At 42.0% G+C, this 20,182-nt stretch overlaps 1 protein-coding gene and 1 long non-coding RNA gene across 11 annotated transcripts in view; both read right to left on the bottom strand.

Annotated features, from left to right (window-relative positions):
- Window positions 1-20,182, bottom strand: part of LOC146525060 (C-myc promoter-binding protein-like) — an 81,786-nt gene that overhangs the window by 9,447 nt on the left and 52,157 nt on the right. For 4 of the 10 annotated variants that reach the window (XM_085165970.1, XM_085165979.1, XM_085165988.1 and 1 more), the window contains 12 exons: window positions 17,077-17,210; window positions 15,302-15,434; window positions 14,654-14,860; window positions 13,900-14,028; window positions 10,511-10,652; window positions 6,703-6,831; window positions 5,023-5,142; window positions 4,614-4,763; window positions 2,310-3,493; window positions 1,179-1,416; window positions 608-699; window positions 350-525 (listed from right to left, as the gene is read on the bottom strand). In XM_085165970.1, coding sequence (XP_085022096.1) covers window positions 350-525; window positions 608-699; window positions 1,179-1,416; window positions 2,310-3,493; window positions 4,614-4,763; window positions 5,023-5,142; window positions 6,703-6,831; window positions 10,511-10,652; window positions 13,900-14,028; window positions 14,654-14,860; window positions 15,302-15,434; window positions 17,077-17,210 — 2,834 coding nt within the window. Of the gene's footprint in view, window positions 1-349; window positions 526-607; window positions 700-1,178; window positions 1,417-2,309; window positions 3,494-4,613; window positions 4,764-5,022; window positions 5,143-6,306; window positions 6,400-6,702; window positions 6,832-10,510; window positions 10,653-13,899; window positions 14,029-14,653; window positions 14,861-15,301; window positions 15,435-17,076; window positions 17,211-20,182 lie in introns of all 10 variants that reach the window. The other 6 variants (XM_085165946.1, XM_085165953.1, XM_085165961.1 and 3 more) reach the window with 2 other exon arrangements.
- On the bottom strand, window positions 8,732-10,504 carry LOC146525061 (uncharacterized). The gene is made up of 2 exons (XR_014875053.1): window positions 9,170-10,504; window positions 8,732-9,100 (listed from the first exon to the last, which is right to left on the bottom strand). It is a non-coding gene; the product is annotated as an uncharacterized LOC146525061 (long non-coding RNA).

The following is a 20,182-nucleotide window of genomic DNA, read 5'->3' as shown; positions in this document are numbered from 1 at the left end:
TGGATGTGCTTATGCTAAAGCTAGGCTAACACGACATCCATAAAGTTCTGATGAAGGTCACCTTAGTTTCAGTGTGTTAAACGCGTAATAATTAATGACTAAGAATGTACGTGTCTCAACTCTAACTTTTGGTTGAACTTTATTTGAAATGAAGCAAGCCTTAGATCATTTAAAAAGCAACTTTACATAATTCCGGCATTTAATCAATATGGACGGAGGGGAAAAAGATGAAGGGGAGAAGAATTGAAGGTGATTTATTTCATCTTTTTTGACAATATAGTCAATAGTCAACAATAAGCACATAAAAACAGCATACATACATACATACGGCACTTGAGCATTTGCCTACCTGCCAGGTCCTCGCATGTCCCTGATCTCCACATTGAGGAACGGCAGGAATGGGTTTCCACAGAAGGGGCAGGTGGTGTTCAGGTTGGAGTCATCTGCTGTCCAGCCGGCCATGATCTCCTCATCATACACCAGGCAGTCGCAGGTCTTACAGCGAGAACAGCTGGAGATCAGCAGCTGGAGGAAGAGGACACAGATGCAGAAACACGTTTAGCTTCTGTGGAAGATTTGTTTTGATTTTTTTATCTTGCAGTTTTACCTCCATGGCGTAGTTGCTGAAGATGCTAGTGTTGCTGGTGTACCGTGAAGAGCTGAGGTCCGACTTGTCTGGCAGAGAGAAGCCAGGCAGTCCTGCATCAGGATGAACAAACTGTCAGAATATGTGAGGGGGGCAATTATATTTATTTGAATTTATTCTTTATTCTTATCAGACTACTTGTCATTTTCCATCTTGGTGTGTTAATGTTTGCCATAAAGAACAGGCCAGACTACTGAAAGCAGGTCTAAAGCATACTGTAGATAATCAAATTCTATATTCTTCTATACAAACTGCAAAGCTTTGTTTTTTCATTGACTACACTAATGAGGAAAATACAGCGATAGCGTTTCTTGGTTGATAAGTAGAAACCCGTTGCCTAGAATCAAGCATTTATTTATACACTGCTTTTCACATAAACACAGAGTGCTTTATGAGTCCAACACAACGCACATGAGAATGATATTAAAGAAAGAAAACAAAGCAGCACAAAACAGAAAGAAATTAAAAGCAAAAAATGCAAAATTTTTTAAAAAGGAAAAAGAACATTCATTTGAGTGAATCTTGTGCTGACCAGGGAGCAGAGATGTGGGTCTTCCGTAGCTCGATCCTGCAGTGGGACTGTCCAGATGGCTGCGGAGGGGGCTGCGTCTGGGACTCCTGCGAGGTCCTGGAGGGCCAACAGGGCCATTCCTCAATGGAAAGACCATTGAGTGCTCTGTGTCTCCAGAGTCTTCCTCATCTAACAGTGAGGAGCAGTCTGGATCTCCCGCACCGAGGGAGGACACGCTCAAACGGTCACTCTGGCTGTCCTGGATGAGGAGAGCAGAGCATTTCAGTTTTTGCCAGTCTAACTTCAAACTTTCACAGCAACTGCAGATTATTTTAAATGACTTATTAGTAACTCTGACTGCCTCCAAGAAGATCAATGTAAAAATATAAACAAAACCACAGCACGAATCACTCAAATCTACAGGTACAATATTTAGTTGCTTATAAGAAAACAAAAAAAACAACAAACTGTGCTACTAAATTAAACCTAAACAAATTGTGCAATTTATTTAGGTTTTTCAGGGGGAAGAATTCACATGGATAATGTGAAAGTCTCAAAAACTCCAATGAGGACACACATTTCTGAAATGTCTCACAAAAGGAACACTCACAGAGTTTGCACATGGCAGGAGAAGATTGTGTACTATCTTTGGGAGAGATTTTTGTTTTGTGGTGTTTCTTTTCTATTGTTTTGGAAACTTTATAATAAAGAGCAGAACACAATGACACAATTACTAATGCAGGATTTCACAGAATCCTGCTGGACGGCCACAAGATGGCAGCAGCACACAGGCTTTGGTCTCATTCATATGCTGAGTTATAGAATAGTTAATAGTTGCTGTAAGTCACTGGCACAAACTTGTTACAGTGTAAAAGTACAGATTCTCTATCAATAAGACTACAGGCGTTTGCACAGTAGTTGGAGATATTTTTCACTTAAAACATACATTATTGGTTTAAAATTAGGGTATAAATTCACATCTAATACTCTGAAACACACAAAAATGGTGGCGTCAGCCAGACGATTTTGAGAAATCTTGAGGTTCATGTGAATTTTCTCTAAAATATCAAAATCAAACTAAAGCCTATTTTGTATGTGGTCAGCACATCATGTTTATTTTTTTCAATGAAAAGAGAGAGCAGGACTCTGTACCTTGGTGGGTGTTGTGTATGTGGCAAGGCGCGTGTACCAGCGGCTCGCTTTCTCTGCTACTCCCTTCCCAGCAGAGAACATGCTGGTCTTGAACACATCCAGTGTTGGTGTCAGGAGTGTATCTAAAGCAAAAGAGGAGGAGGAGAGTGAAGGTGACGTCAGGCTCATCCTGTCCGCCCTCTCTCTGTAGGGGCTGGGTCGAGGACTCGGGCTGGGGGTGGTGCTCAAGCTTCGAGTTGGAGGCGAAGACCACAGACGTTGGCGCGAGATGGGCTGCGAGGGCGACGGCGGCTGGAAGGTGCGGGAGCGAGACACTCCTGCAGTCCTGAGGGGGGAGCTGTGGGGGAGGCTGGCTCTGCGGGAGGAAGCAGAGAGTGAGGAATGGTGGAGGAGGACAGGGCTGGCTGGGTCCTGAAAGTCCAGACTAGGCGTGCGGCTGCTCAGCGGGCTGCCCATGTGGTTCATGTAGAGCTCAATCTCCCTGGCCAGGTGCCTCCGGGCACTAGGAGTGCTGGCCTGGTCCCCCTCCGTGTACCGTTCCTCATTTTGCTGATCAGATTCTGCTGCCAGGAGGGAGAGAGGGTCGTAGCCTGTTTCGATACCTGTGCGCTTCACAGTGCCTCTGTTTGTCATGGTGCTCACACCACCATAGCTGGCGCTACGTTCAACAGGTTTTTTATAAGGTTTTGCCCCCTTAGAGGGCTTTTCGAAATCCAAATCCTCCAGATCAAAAATGGCCTCTGTAGTGTTCCTGTCCTCATCGCTGGAGTCCTGCCGCTCCGCCTCCTCATCCACTTCCCTGTGCTCACTACTCCTGGCAGCGTGTGACTTAGCAGCCACCCCCTCGAGCCCACCCAGAGCCAGGGAATGAGGCCTCCTAGCCTTAGTGAAGTTGGCACCAGCGAGAATTTTAGCATCTGCGCCCAGGTGTCCTGCGATTTTATCTGGATCAGTTTCACCCTGGCTCATGCCCAGGCCCAGGACAGTGGTGCCACTCCCACTGCTTCCCACAGTGTCACCACTCAGCCGACGGCTCTTTACACCCTGCCAGTCAAGCGCTGAGCCACTGCTGGCGCTGCCCACCACCTCCTCCAGAGCGCTCTTATGTGTCCGGAGCAAACTGTTTGTCTGAATCTCACCAATCTCATCCAGGGAGGTAGTGAAGAGGAGACCTGCAACGTGGTCTGGCAGACAGGGAGAAAGAGAAAAATGGCAAATAATAAAAGCCACATTTGCATTTGTATCAGGAGATGGCACGAGTGAGCAAAGGAGGTGAGATCACTTGACTTGTTAATTTTCAATGTTAGAGAAAAGATCATGGCCTCAGTCCAGCCTGTGCACATGAGGAAAGACACCAACTATAACTACAGAGGAGCCTTTCAACAAGGAACACCCAAAAAATAAAGCTGTGAACTGAAACAGCTAAATAATTTCAACTGTTTGTCACAAAATAAAAGTATGAGTACGGGTAAACTGTCCAAGGCACTCCTATGTTTATATTGAGGAAATCCCAAAAAGAAAACCTTGAAATGTGAATTACAGCAGAGAGAGACAGTTAAGGTACCACATTAGAAAATCTATTAAGCTCTAAAGTCTAAGGAGCTTGGAAAGAAAAATGTCTGGACTTCTTTAAGTTGCTTGAAAATGTTTCACCTCTCATCCGAGAAGCTTCTTCAGTTCTAAGGTCAAATGGTGGAGAGTCCCAGATTTAAACCCAGTGGAAGTATCCCCCCAAAGAGGGACAAAGGACCCCCTGATGATCCTCTACCTAATCACATGAGCCAAAGTGTGAAAGCGGGTGTGGGTCACAATCAGCCAGGGTTTCGGGTGAGCTCATTGTGAAACCTGGTCCCACCCTATCATGTGATTTCCTGAGGTCAGATGGCCCAGGTGAGTGGGCGTTAAGGCGTCTGGGAAGGGATCTCAAAACTGGATTATAGACGGCAGACAGTTGGTGTCGTAAACCACCGCCTCTGTTCAAAGATGGTCGCTCACAGTGGACGTAAATGGCTTCTTTCACTCCTCTTTCAAACCATCTGTCCTCTCTGTCCAAAATGTGAATGTTGGCATCCTCGAAAGAGTGACCTCCTTTGTCCCTCTTTGGGGGGAAACTCCCACTGGGTTTAAATCTGGGACTCTCCACCATTTGACCTTAGAACTGAAGAAGCTTCTCGGATGAGAGGTAAAACGTCTTTAAGGAAACTCAAAGAAGTCCAGACGCTTTTCTTTCCACGCTCCTTAGACTACGATGACCTGGATGACTGAGAACCTTCACAGACATTAAGCTCTAAAGTTTGCAACTACCTGCGCTGGCGGAGCTCTTGGGTTTAGAGGCTGAGTCATCAAATGGACAGCTGCTGCGAACAATGCCACGGGGTCTGAAGGAAGAACTCATCTCCAAGTCAAGCTGAGGGAGGCAATCTTTGCTTCCCTTGGCACTTTCTGTCTCTGACACTACAAACACGAAAAACAATTACAATTTATGCACACACCAACATTCTTTAAAAAAAATTAACTGCAGGACAACAAACAACTGAAAGCTTTGATGTTCATGAGAAACCAAAAGGAATGAATCATCTCTAGAGGAGACAGAAAGATCAAGGCAGAGGAAAGGGAAATCCCACGTGGCTACAATGCTGCCAAGTTAGGGTTTTTTCCCCCCAGTTAAAGGCAAAGGAATATCAGGTGACATCAGATCAGACAGAATACTGACAGGAGCTGCAGTCGCTCTCCTTCTTGTCGTCTTTGTCAGGGGCAGAGTCCTGGCCAGCGGGGTCTCCTCTCCGCACCTCCTCTTTTGACAGGGAATTATAACCCAAGTCTGACTGATCACCTAAAAAAAAGAAGGGAAAAAAAAAGAGTACAACTTGGGTGAAAGACAAGGACAAACACAGGCAGTGATTTATCTGAATATCTAATTATCTACCTAGTAAAGCACAAAGTCACAGAAATACACATCACACACACGGAAAGTGTAAGCAGAGGGACAATTCAAGAACAAAGTTGAGGTCCAAGCCCTTTACTTCCATGTTGTATGCTAGATAACAACACTATACACTGCATTGCGCTATGGGACTAAAATCTTATATGGACAGGGATCTACTGTAGCTTTACACTGTAGGAAGAGAGATACATGAAACATCTATAAGAGAATGAACCAGTGAGCCATTTGTTTCTCTTTATCTTCTCAGTTCTGCCTGGCACATTGTTAGTGCTGGGAGAAGGCAGAAAAAGCAGCTAAGCTGTACTGGATAAAGGAATCCCCCTGAGGCACGCAGAGATCTACAGTTACCATATAAAAACAAACTGCATTTTTACAGCTGCTAATGATTCTGACTGCTACGGCTCGAGGCTCACGCTTCCATCTGTCTCTAAAAGTTTTCGGGGTCCTCAGGCAACGAGCTGATTGATTCGTTCTCCTCTTTCATCCTCCACACGAGCCTTTGTGGCAATCACCTCTAAATAAACCATGAGGCTGCACAGCTCAGCTGTGATACAGCATAGAACAACTTGCAACTGATGGTGAGTAACACAACTCCAAATCCTGGAGAGTAATAACCAGTTAGCTGCACATGGAGGTCCCTCCCACCTGCCGTGCTGTGAGCTGTGTCTCACTCTCAATCTTTCTGCACACGAGGCGACGCTTCCTGCTGAGGTGCCATCTCCATGATTAAAATGATTTCCGTAATCAAAAAGAATGCATCTCTGGATAATTACTCGCCATAATTGACAAAGACAAATCACTCAGTAGTGAGAGTGAGAGTAAAACTCGAGGGAAAAATGAGCAAGAAAATAGAAGTGGACTTTGATGTGCTGGATGGAGCAATGACACAGTGGAGGAAAGAAAGAGGAGAGGTAGTCACAGGGAGGAGAGCAAGAAACAGTAACACGTAACAATGACGAGCAAAATCAAAAATGTTGCAGAGCAGCTAAGATAGATAACACAGAGAAACGCAACCAGAATCAGACAAGGCTGACTGAGAGAGAGAGGGTTTACCTGGGTGGAGGGTGGCTTCTCTGAGCTCAAAGCCCCCACCGTGTGAGTGCGCCACCGGGGCCCTGGTGCCCAAGCTGCCGCCCCTACAGCCAACTGCATGCGAGGGCAACACAGGCAGGGCCAGAGTGAAGGGCAGATTAGGGACAGAGCAGAGCAGAAACCACAGCCGCAAAAACCAGGCGGCGATCATGGATGCACAAAAGGATTAACAGGAGGAAAAACAGGAAGCGGAGGAAGGGAGGTGTAAATCGAAGAGGGAAATGAGGAGGAAGTGAGTTGGTGAGTGGATCGAATGAGGAGGGAGGATGAAAGGGTGACAAAAAGAAAAGAAAAAGATGTTGAATAAGATGGCTGCTATTGAAAGATGGAGTCACGCAGCAACCATCTGAAGTGTACCTGTGCTAGATCTATCATCAGTGGGGTCTACTTTGACGGAGTCGGCGGCGTAGGGGCCCTGCTCGACCAGGTTAGTGTCGGCAGAGCTATCCAGGCTGCCGTGACTCACAGCGTCCAGGTCGCTGCCATCTGCCCAAAAACAACAAAGCGTTAAAGGAGGCTGGTGGCGTTTAAGCTCAACAAGACACAGCCGCTCTATTTTTACCTCTTTTTACATCAGTTACACCAGTTTGGATTGCATAGATTGCATTTTGTGGGTGGAAAGAAAAACGTGTTTCCACTTCATGAAAATTAACTCATAAATATTTTAAATGAAAATTAATGATTACTTAAAATCACACTGGAGTATCTTTGCAGGCGTACAGATGCCCATTTTGAGCAACCATCACCCCTGTATCGGCACAGCTAGATGAGTGTGTGGAAAAATCTGCCTCTGTGGGTGCATTTATATTCTCAAATGTCCAAATGACTTTTTCCTTTGAAACAGGATTTTTGTCAAAAGACATTAAGTTTTGACGATGTAGTAAACAGATTTCATACAGCACGAGCACCGCGGCCTCCACAGAACAGCACAAACTGACTGACCAAAGAATAAAGAAGACCTCGATGCACAACTGAGTGAGATGATGTCAGAGTCTCTAGTTTGTCAGACAGACACCACACAGGTCCTCAATTGGAAGCCTCACTGAATGGTACCCATAGGAGCCAGACCATAACATTTCAGGAAATGTTCTTTTTCTCTTCCATGAAAAAGTCTTCATTTCTCAAAAAAAGCAACTCTGACCTAGTTCAAAGCAAAATCTTTTTTTTGAAAAGCATTTTGGAACTAGATTAAAAACAAAGCTGATGACGTGAATACTTAATGCTTCTTTGATCAGCACAAAGTCAGCACTGCACTAACATTGTCAATCTGCCTTTTATTACATAAAATGTAACACATCAGGTAACATAGCATGCCACTGATAACACAGGAGTCATGGTTTATGAAAATGAGCCCCTGCATGTTTTTATGTATATTTATATCAGATTTTTTAATTGGTTTTCTGTCTAACTTATGGCTCAGTCACACTAGAGTAAAAACAGGACAGAAACTTCTTCATGACTAGAAAAAAATCCATGGCTGCCTGGTGAGCTTCACTGAGTTTCTTTCATTGATTCATTCCAAGTAGTAGCAGCTACCCGCAGGGTGTCCAGAGGTTGAGCATGCAAGACCCTCAACATCTGGGTGACCCTTTATGAGTGAAAGGTGATTGCACAGGTTGCCTGGTGGGAGGCAACCTGTCTCTAAACAATCTGCAATCAGTCTCAGGCAGACTGGCAAAGTTTTGCAAATAACTGCTGTCTGATCTCTGGTGAAATCTCACAAAATTTCAACAACCAACAAACAGCTAAGACAGTAAATGAGAGCAGGTACACGGATTCTGCACAAAGACTTAAACACACAGCGCGACCCCCGGATCAGAATCAGTTAGATGTCGCCTTTCTCACAGTCGGGGCTGAAAGCCGACAGCTCGCTGATTCTGATCTGTCGGCGGGTACGCGCTTTGTGTTCACGCCCTTTATGCGCTGATTCTAAAGCTGTTAGTTTGATGTCTCTTCAAACAATATTGACCGAACCAGCAGCAAAAGAATATCCAAACTACGCTTCACATAAACATCGTCATGTTTGATGTTTGTCACTCTTACTTTTACTGTTTTGCTTCGACCACGATGCACAGCTCTCTCTTTCTCTCTCTTTCTCTGTACTTCAAGAACAGTTTCCAGTCTAAAAATCTGTTTTCTTCATTATTCGCTTGCTTGTTACGCACAAGTCTGCCGTTGTTTACAGCGCTGTCGGCCGACGTTTTTTTTCCCGTTTTATATACTTCCGAAAAGAAAACCTAATTTCTGCCGTTCAATACTGAACAAATTTAAACTTTTTAAAATTATGCAAAATGCAAAACGCTTAGCCGTGTCTCTAATAAAACCACTGTAACTTCAGAGGTAATGTTCATGTGTTGATTAATGGTTTTCTTTCATTTTTGATGTACTGCAGAATATTTTTATAAAATCCCAGGCCAGGAAAATCACCTTCATGTTTTTCTGTGTTTTATCCTCAGCTACTTTGACACAAAGGCATCTGCTGTGATGCTCACACCTTTGATAAAGTCTTGTCAGCTTCCTTTTTATAGATACAAAAAATATGTAAATGTACTGATCTGAATTATAATATTTCTGACTGTCAAAATTTCCCAGATTCAAATCGAATTGAATAGAATCGAATCGAATTAAATCGAATCGAATCGAATCGAATTAAATCGAATCGTGGATTGAATCGATTGGGGACCTTGTGAATCAGAATTGAATCGATTCTAGAAATCAGTGACGATACCCAGCCCTAATTTCTTTGTATGTAGACCTTGAGGCGACATTTGTTGTGATTTGGCGCTATATAAATAAAATTGAATTGAATTGAATTGAATTAGACGGCAACAGATTTTTTTCACAAACAGACTGCATATAACTGCCAATTCACTGACATGTCCTATTCCCATTTTCATGCTTGAACGCATGACATTTCTTTGAGGTTGGCAACTGCACGTGAGTAGTTACAGACACGGCCCCCTTGAAGAAAATCCAATTATATAAAACAGTGGTTGTAACAGTTCACTTGGGTTATACAATTTGCCCAAATTTCCTAAACTGTAAATTTATTAGCAGGATAATATCTAGTAATTTTGTGTTAATTATAAGGAAGACAGGCTCAGCTGTTGCACATAAAATTGATTCATTCTAATTAGCTATTAGCGTAGACTAAAGAGTTGTTTGACAGTGCACATCTAATGGAAATTTGTTGTGTACTATAAATAAGATATAGTGCAATTGTGGCTTGTGTCCTTCTTGTGCAAGGATGAGTGTGTGCTTGTTAAATGTGAACACACAGGAACCTTTGGCTCTTTCAGACTGAATCAGCACTGAACTGTGGAGAAGAACACAATGCACCCGTTGCTAACAGGCAGTATCTTAAAAAAGCAGGGATTAGCAGGCCGGGGATTAGCATGCAGTGAGTGTGCAGGTGTTCACTGGCATGCAGGGAAGTTCAATCGCATGCTGAGATAGCTGTGTTTTAGAGTTTCACCTTTAAACTGTAATATAGGTGCAAATTTAATTTTAGGAATGGTGGACAGGTAGAATTTGTTTTCAGAGCTTGACATTCATGGATGGGCAAGTCTGATAGAAAAATGTGAGGGAAGTTTGCTTGGGCTTACAGAAGGTCCAACTAAACTTACGGTCAGATGTTTTTCATGTACTGCTGATGTTTTTATTATTATGAGAAGAAAAATCAGTAGTGCTCCTTTTCTTCTCGGCTCATTGCAGTGGCATGTGAGTATTACACATCATTAGTTTTAGTTGCAGTCCTCTTTAATGTACTGCACCTGAGCTACTAATTAACCATCAAGCCTGGAAAGCAACATCAGCAGTGCATTTTTCCTGGAGTTTGGTTGTGTGTTCATGTTTGTCATTGAAATCATAAGTAGATTTAAGCAGGAAAAAACGCTAATGAGACAGTCTGTGGCTCTTGTGCTGCAAGCTGCATGCTCAGTGTGTCATCTGCTCTGCCTGCAATGCTACACTTACTGCTTTATTGCCAAATTTGATTAGTTACATCTAGATCTTATGGAGTAACAGTATTCCAAGACTGAATGCAATCACCAGGGGACGTGTCAGGTCAAGGACTCTGACTCTCTTCATTAAAGATGACAGACTAGTAAGAGAAAAATGGACATTTCTTTTCTCAGGAATGCAGACTGTTACTGATCACAGTTACCTGACAGAGGGCTCTGGGTGAGGGGTGCGTGCCGTCGTAGTGCCCGTTTGAACTGCGCCACGCCCAGTATGACATTTCTTAGCTTCATCCACAGGAAGTATCCTCCTCTGGTGCTGGAGGGCCATGTGCTCTCCAGTACCGCCTGGGCAAGGAGCAGGACAAAGAAAATGAGGACGGATGTGGGGATAGGATGACATCAGGAGGGGAAACAGATTCCTATCATATCATGAAAAGAAAAATGTTTGCTGCCAAATTAATTCAAAAATAAAATATTTTCATATTCTTCTCCTAAATGAACGTGACAAGTCTGACGAGCGTCCAATTTGATTCAATTTATTTCGACTGAATATTTTGAAGTGACTGAACTGAAATAGGACCAGTCTCTGTTCCATATAAACCCATCTTGAATGAATATTTCATCAAAGGCATTAACTGCACTGGTATTAGATCTACAGAACTGGGTTTATCACACCGTCTTTTTTTGTATGCAGGTTCAGAAGATTTCATTAAATAAGGTCGCACTACTGAGCTGTCAGCAGTGACAAGAGGGCTAGAGAAGAACCACATTTTGTATTCAAGGAAGAACTACTTTTTAGGCTGAACTGAATGGCATCGATGATGATATCCTGAGCAACATGAAAAAAAAAGCTTGACATTTTGTGAATTGTGCTTCGTGAGGGTAGTTGGAAGAATATGACCCTCATATTGCTCCAGTAAATGTGAAGCTACAGGCAGCAGACCGTTTAGTTGGGCTTAGTTTAAAAGAAACAGAAGAGCAAGTGGAAATGATACCCCATTTCTGCCAAGGGCTAAAAGAAAATCCCTCTGCTAACATCTCTGGAACTCATTAATTAAAACACTGCAGCTGTTTGTAAAGTTCATCACCTGCTGGTTCTAGTGTCATAGTTAGGACACAGACATGAAAAGACAGTAAACATCAGTACACTCATGGCACTCGTGGCGAAATCAAGACTCTAAGAAGGCAAAATAAAATAGGCTGCCACATAACCTTTGGACAAATCTAATGCGTCACTTTCACACTGCCCCCTCCATGAGTAAAGTTAACATGTGAGTTTAAAGGTGTTGATAGGTGGATATTTTTAGCCTTTGGCACACCAGGGTAGCTGTTCTTTTCATGTGAAGATGAGTTTCTTTTTCTCCTGACTGATGCTTCATATTTAATGGACAGAGAAATCAGGACAGCGTGAACTATCCACTGAGGAGTAATCTAGTAATCTTCACTTAAAGAACTTTATTTTCATTTTCAGATCACAGAAAAGTCCCCATTGAGTGACTGACTTTGAAGCAGGGGTGAAGGAACCCCAGGGGGTACTTTTGACACACTAGTAACATAATTATGGGGTACCTGGAAAGAACAGGACTACATGCTGTAGAAATGAATAAATGAATGAAAATGATTAAAACAGAAAGGTTCACATATTATTGATGTGTTATTTTTCATTATTTTTAGGCAAGTTACTATTAGGTCAAATAAGCTGGAAGTAGTCCAGATATGGTTAGAATAGGTAAAAGTACTTTATAAAACATTGTACAAGTGAAGGTAATGTGAACATTGCTTAAAAGTTGAACAAAGCTGACATACGAAGCTTACATGTGAATGTACAGATCAAACCAAAATTAAGGTAAATACTGAAAGTTGAACTGGCTGAAAAGGATTTTAACAATATCCCATTTTACATAATTAAAAGATAAATGAGATTTTGTTTTAAATGAGATTGACTGACTTCTTACTCTGATATAACGGTCTGACTATGAACCCAGTCCAGCCTTGTGTAGTGCAAAGACAGATCCATATGAAAGAGCACTGATGACAGAGAACAGTTGGTATGGTTTGTCTAACCCACCGAGGCCAAAACTCTGCAAACATTAAAACCTGTTCAGTTTGCTGCTGTGATGTCAAAGCTCTTCTCACTGATCATGCAATGTTGCATTTATGCTGAATGAAAATCCTTTATTTATTCTTTGACATGTGACATAGGTACAGATCGTTGCATGCTCCCCTGCCCTGGACAACTTCAAGTATTTCATTTATTTAAATTAAATGTATTTATTTTTTTATTTTCAGTTTAGTTTTCTATAGCTATGGATCACCTCAGGTTCTGCTGGGTTTTTTTTACTTTTTTATATGGAACTACATGAATTTAATAGGGAATGAAGGGCAGAGTTAATATTTAAGCATGCTTATGCAGATTTCTCATTCCCATACTTGGACTTCAAACACCTAAAGAAGCATAAAAGAGGAAGAAAACCCACCTGTAACTGCTTGTGCAGCTTGTGCCAGAGTACAACTCTGCCACCTCCTGCCTCCAGGCCATCTATTTCTAAGGGAAAATATGATCCTCTCAGGTGTCAAAACACTACCCTTAGTAACCTTTACTGCAGCCTTGCCTCTTGACAGTCTGCTCCCACATCAGCCAATTTACTTTTATGCTCCCTGGTTCAGCAGACCAGGGGCAGGTTACAGTGATAACAGGGATGTGGTTCATCCTGACACCTGTGGGTGATCGCACACCGTGTCACACAACCTTGGGGGTAAGCCGCAAATGTCAGCAATGTTTTCTTTTATCCGAATCTGAGTATCTGTTTGCCATTGTAGCCATTGCTACAATGACGTGTCTCTGCTTTGTGAGTGCCACCCAGAGACAGATGATTTTTACTGACTGTGCAATGAGCACAGCAGTGTGATTATCTGAATGCAATTATTTATGCGACTGCTTGTGAATAATGAATAAACAATCAACAAGGTTGCAATCAGTATGCCTTATTATCATCCAAATTCCTAAGCTATGTTTATCCAGAAGATCAAATTTGAGAAACTGCATTCAATCTGGGGCTTCAGATGTCACTCAGAGGTCATTTCCTCTCTGCATCTTAATCTTTGCTTTTATTTATTCCTTCAGTCATGTTAAATATGACATTTACTAAAACAAATACTTTTTTCATAATGTGGCCGGTAACCTGATTGATTTCTACAGTAACCATTTCTCCAGACTTTTATTACTCTGCCTCAGTCTGCACATTTATCCATCACTGCTGACAAAAAACAAGTTTCTTATTTGACAGTCGCTCTATAAATTGCCAGTTGGCTGTCATTGGTGTGTCCATGCACTAGTTAAAGTTGCAGTAAAATCAGCAGATTATTTATAATGTGCGAACAAAACAGATGGCAAGCTCAGGGGAGCAGGGAGGACAGCAACAGTGTTTGCATGTCCCAGCATTCACGTGGATCCGTTAGACAACGCAGAGCAGTTGCTATCAGTGAGAGTCATAGCCTATCCATTTTTAAAACAACAAAGTGTAAATTTGTTGATAGATTAATTTCACACAAGTTCTACCTTCATTATCATCAGCAGAAACATCCACTGTACCTTGTTATAGTAACCATACGTTATGGCGTTGGGGTGGACTCCAGCCTTCTTCATCTCAAAGAGGACCCTCACTGCCAGGACAGGCTGCCCATACTGTCCACACAGCTGCATCAGAACCCGGTAGCAGACCTGCATGTGCATAAAGGATTGTTTGGGCAGAAATACTACAGACTGAAAAACAGACTGTGCAAGTGTGTTTGGACATCTTGAATCAAAATACTGTAAACAAAATCTGCCACTGTTTTTAAATGAGTGAGGAGTGGACGACTGTGTAACTGAGGCTGGCAACTTTGTAATCACACAATCGAGCATTCAAGAATATCTTTTGTTTTTATACTAATGGTAAATAAATGGTAAATGGCCTGTATGTGTATAGCGCTTTTCTAGTCCGTATGGACCCCAAAGCGCTTTACACAACCAGTCATCCACCCATTCACACACACATTCACACACTGGTGATGACAAGCTACATTGTAGCCACAGCCGCCCTGGGGCGCACTGACAGAGGCCATGAGTACCATCACATACAAAATTAACTTCATGCTGTATTCCACATGACCTAAAACTAGCAACTGAGTCTATAAACTCATCAGAAAAGTGTAGACTTTTCTTTCCTTCCCGACAGTTAGAGACAATACATGTTTACGGCACTTCTGTACTGGCTTCACTTTTTAGATCTGGAGGCTTTGTCAATGTTTCATACACAGTCTATGATCAACAGTTAGCAGGTAATTTGGGGCAACAGCTGATGTACCTCATCAGGGGGCTGTAGCTTCTTCGCCTGCATCTTCCTGAGGACGTCGTAGGCTGTGCGAAGCGCTCGCACCTTGGAGTGGCACACCTTCACGTATGCTGGCAGGCAGATGAACCACAGGCCGTAGCAGTGACGCAGCAGGCACTTGGACCACAGCTGAGGAATGGATGAGTACTTTTTAGCAATCTTCTGGGCTGATTTGATCTCCTGTGGATGAAAAATAGAAGCAGAAATTATGCATAATTCGGTCTCGGGGACATGTCAAATTCACACAGGAGATAATGGCAAATGAAAATTACCTACGCTACTGTCTCATGTCAGAAAAAGCTGCAAGGAAACCATGTCAACAAGACAAAAACTTCTACTTGCATCTTTTTTAAATGTGTGGATTGCTTGAAGCTGTTCAGTACTGTGTGCTTAATTATCAAGTATCAACTTTAAATACTGACTCTACAAAAGAAAATGTTTTTTGATGGTCTTACTTGCTATCAGCCTTGTAAAATTTTGGAGATTCTTGGAACATGTTTGGACGTGTAGGTAAAGCAGCATGTATTTTTGCCTTATTTATAAGCATAAATAAATCAGTATGAAAATCCAAATAAACCCATAAATTGCAGTGTTACAAAAACATGTTTCTGTTGCGCTGACCTGCTTGGTGCGTCTAAACATGGGGGCAGGGCTGGTGGGACAGCTGTGCCTGGCAGCGAGGCGGGAGGAGGGCGTCTGCAGACCCTCCACGGGGTCAAATAGATCTAAACTCAACACTGGGAAACCATCATACCTAATGAAAAACACACATTCACACATTAGTGAAAGAGGGCACACAGTTATTTACATGCATACAAAGTGGGTTGGCATCCATCAGGCTGGAGCCTAAACACCCTGTGGGGAATGGTTGCTTCCAAGGTTAGAGTGACATCAATATAAAACCTTTTTTGTAATTGTCTACAAAGAGAGCTAATAAAAACATGTGGAAAACTGCTGGTCATTATGGATTATGATGGGGACTTAATTTAAGTGCTTCTGAAAAAAAATTATAAATTATTCAGAATGAGGCATGACTGCAGAATACAAATATTCAGCTCCACACGGTCCAGCAGCAGAGTTCAGTCTTGGTCCTCACTTTGACAGCTCAACTCCTGCTGGTCCTCAGTCAGCTATTGAAAAGAAAGAACTAACCAAATTGAAACTTAATCTATTATTCAGATTTTTCCCTGCTGTTAGCTGTGAGAATTTCCAGTTTATTTCTAGTAGGAGGATTGTACTCAGCAGCATATTTGTATGTCTTTCCAAATTTAAAACAAATATTACTCGTCATTTGTGCACAACATTCGACTTTGTTATTCAAAGATGTCATGCAAACAAAAACATGCAGACATCACAGAATGAAACTAGAACAAAATACTATATACACCATGTGCACAATTATTAGGCAAGTGAAAGATTCATTTTACTATGGAACAAATCCAGTCCTCTCAGTCAAGCCAAATTGTTAATAAACCTAAAAACCTGAATGTTTAACAAAGGAAATGTTACACACTCCTTTGTTTAAAACCCAAATTTTCCCGTCGTACTTGTTTATTTTCATTTTGTATAGGAAAGATAACACATTTAATTAGCAAAGATAACAAAAGCAGTCAGCCTATGGATGAAAGATGACTGCCATCTGCCTTTCATCCATAATCTGTCAATTTTTTTGTGCAGCAGCAGCCACAACCTGCCAAATGCTTAAAGAGGTATACTGTCTTCCCTGTTTGTAAATCTTAAGCTTCAGAGGGGCTAACAAGGAAGAGGGCCATGTCATTATTATCATCTTTGAGACCTTTACTGGGTAGCCAAGCGCTGGAGTACTTGAGTACATATGATGGTGCATTGAACTGCATGAAAACAATAGTCTTATTAAATGCTGCTAACTTTTTTCTGTACCACTGCTTGAAGAAAGTATTCTTTAGGACCTGGCAATAGGTTTGGGAGTTTATTTTAAGTCCATCTTCAATGGTTCAACTAGCTCATCCTTGATAATAGCAGCCCAAACCAGTGCACCTCCTCCACTTTGACTCTTAGTACCCTTTAACCATTCGTGATCGAGTTATGATCCCATCTATCTGGCCCATCAAGAGTCACTCTCGTTTCATCTGTCCATAAAGCCTTTGAAAAATGTGTCTTCAGATATTTCTTTGCCCAATCTTAACATTTCTAACTTGTGTGTCTTGTTCAGTGGTGATCGTGTTTCAGCCTTCCTTACATCGGCCATGTCCTTGAGCAATGAACATCTCGTAATTCTGGACACTCCAGGTAGATTGCAGTTCTGGAGTACAGTGGTACTAGAGGATAATGGCTTCCTGGTAGCGTCACGTTTAATCCTTAAGTATGCACCCCCATTCCTCCAAATGTAACTGTACTTCCATAAGTACAGTTTGTACCTGTAGCATAGTGGATGCTCCTCTCCCTCGGGCAAAGGAGGCAGCTCTGGAGGCGTGATGAAGACTGTGTGCTCACTACGCTGGGATTCATCGATCTCTATAAGCCGGGTCTCCTCCAGCCTGTCGCTGTCCACCTGCAGAGAAGAAAACACAAACATGAAGGAATGTGTGCAGGTCGTGAGACTGTCATCTATGACACCTGAAGGCAGTATGAAGTACCCCGTCTGACAGATCGGAAATTCCATATAGATCTTGATGTTATGGCCTATAATAAGTCTTAGCAAACATATCTTTGCCCAGTATTATTCCAAAACAGCTAATCCTGTTGGCAGGATTGTTACAGAATGAGTGTCAGAGCTGAGGAATGATGACAAAGAGTGACCTAGATTTCACTGCTTCCCTTTCCTTGCTTTTTTAAAGGATTATTTTTATACTTACGTTTCATTAGCAAACTGTTTAATGGCAGAACACAATATGACATCTGAGTGGAAAATATCATCAGAATTGTTGTTATAATCATTACAACATACCAGAAGGGACTCAAAAATAACTATAATTACTGTTAGTGGTTTAAATGCCTCATTTCATGACATTCAATGTCATTTTAGCCCATTAAGGAGCTGCTCTTCAACTGAGTTGAGAGTCTAAAGATAGAGGTTGTAATGTAAAGTACAGATTTTGAAGCCTTTTGTCTTAATATAACAAGGATATAAAAATAAAACAGATTTAATGTGACGTTGTTAAGTATTGCTGTTCTTGTTCAATTGTATGTCTGTTGTATTAGTGAGCAAATCCACTGAGAGTCTCAAATTCCTTGCTTGCCCAAAAAAGCTGATTTTGAAGTAAACAATGCTTTGAAAGTTTGAAAACTTGGAAGCTAGTTAAACACTGACATCTTTCCCTCCTCATCTTTTCCATGTGTTTTTACTGTTTTCCATTTGGTTGAGGTCAGTGTCACTACAGCTATCATGAGCTGATACCTGGACCCTACAGAGATTGCACAGGCAGTTTAACTCCTCCAGCATGGCACATCGATACTTGCCAAGGTTTGCTGCCTATGCCAGCACAGTCTCAAGACCTCAGTGCTGGGACAGTTAATCAAGGAGAGCTGGACAGGGCCGTAGGAGGTCCTTAACCCATCAGCACGACTAGTATCTGCTCCTTAGTGTATGAGGGAACGGGATAAGCACTCGCTAAGCACTACAAAAGCACCACAAAAGGGACCTCCAGCTGGCACGTGATGTGAATGTTTCTGAGAAAACAATCAGAAACAGATATGACGTTCATAAGGGTGGCCTAAGGACCCAGTGTTCTCACTGCCCAGCATTGACCTAACTGGCATTTGTCATAGAATACCAGAATTGCCAAGTCTACCACTGGCGCCCTGTGATTTTCAAAGATGAGAGCCTGAGCACATGTGACAGGTGTGAAAAGGTCTAGTGAAGCCGTGGAGAACATATGTTGTCTGTAACATAGTTCAGGTGATGGGTCAGTGACGGTCTGGGGAGGCATATCCATGGAGGGAATCACAGACCTCTACAGGCTATGCAATGGCACCTGACTGCCATTGAGTACTGGGGTAAAATCCTTGGACCCATTGTCAGACCCAATACCCAATACCTTTGAGTATCAGCAAAATTGACTAACCTGCTGAATCATTTTTCACTTTTGGGGTATCCTTAAATTCAGCCCTCTGCAGTTTGTTAATTTCTATTTCTATCGAACAATAATGGATTGGATTTATATAGCGCTTTTCAAGGCACCCAAAGCGCTTTACAATGCCACTATTCATTCACTCTCGCATTCACACACTGGTGGAGGCAAGCTACGGTGCAATGCTACAATGTGGCATCCTTTCATTCCTAACACGGTACTCAGTCCATATCAATTCCATATTCAGTCCATATTATAAAGAAGCTTTATAATATGGACTGAATATTGTGTTCGTAAAATAGAATGGACAGATGGATTAGGGCTGGGTATCGTCACTGATTTCTAGAATCGATTCAATTCCGATTCACAAGGTCCCGAATCGATTCGATCCACGATTCGATTTAATTTGATTCGATTCGATTCACTTCGATTTGAATCTGGGAAATTTTGACAGTCAAAAATATTATAATTCAGATCAGTACATTTACATATTTAGCTGACACACGCAAGACTTTATCAAAGGTGTGAGCATCACAGCAGATGCCTTTGTGTCAAAGTAGCTGAGGATAAAACACAGAAACACATGAAGGCGATTTTCCTGGCCTGGGATTTTATAAAAATATTCTGCAGTACATCAAAAACGAAAGAAAACCATTAATCAACATATGAACATTACCTCTGAAGTTACAGCGGTAAGCGTTTTGCATTTTGCATAATTTTAAAAAAGTTTAAATTTGTTCAGTATTGAACGGCAGAAATTAGGTTTTCTTTTCGGAAGTATATAAAACGGAAAAAAAAAACGTCGGCTGACAGCGCTGTAAACAACGGTAGACTTGTGCGTAACAAGCAACCAAATAATGCAGAAAACAGTACAGAGAGAGAGAGAGAGAGCTGTGCATCGTGGTCAAAGCAAAACAGTAAAAGTAAGAGTGAATACATGACAATGTTTATGTGAAGCGTAGTTTGGATATTCTTTTGCTGCTGGTTCGGTCAATATTGTTTGGAGAGACATCAAACTAACAGCTTCAGAATCAGCGCATTAAGGGCGTGAACACAAAGCGCTGAACCGCTGACAGATCAGAATCAGCGAGCTGTCGGCTTTCAGCCCCGACCGTGAGAAAGGCGACATCTAACTGATTCTGATCCGCGGGTCGCGCTGTGTGTTTAAGTCTTTGTGCAGAATCCGTGTTCCTGCTCTCATTTACTGTCTTAGCTGTTTGGTGGTTGTTGAAATTTTGTGAGATTTCACCAGAGATTCTGGCATTTCGGGCAAAATAAATTTATATTAAAAAATCAATTCAGGATTTTAATGAATCGATTTTACGTTATCCAAGCCAGAATCGATTTTAATCGATAAATCGATTATAAAAACCCACCCCTAAGATGGATGCACAGACAACCCAGAGGGCTGTGGGCGCAGAAGCTCAATAAATACAGAGCAAAGATCACTGGT

The sequence above is a fragment of the Neolamprologus multifasciatus genome, chromosome 1, assembly GCF_963576455.1.
Source record: "Neolamprologus multifasciatus chromosome 1, fNeoMul1.2, whole genome shotgun sequence".
NCBI lineage: Eukaryota > Metazoa > Chordata > Actinopteri > Cichliformes > Cichlidae > Neolamprologus > Neolamprologus multifasciatus.
This window is presented reverse-complemented; position numbering and strand designations above follow the sequence as displayed.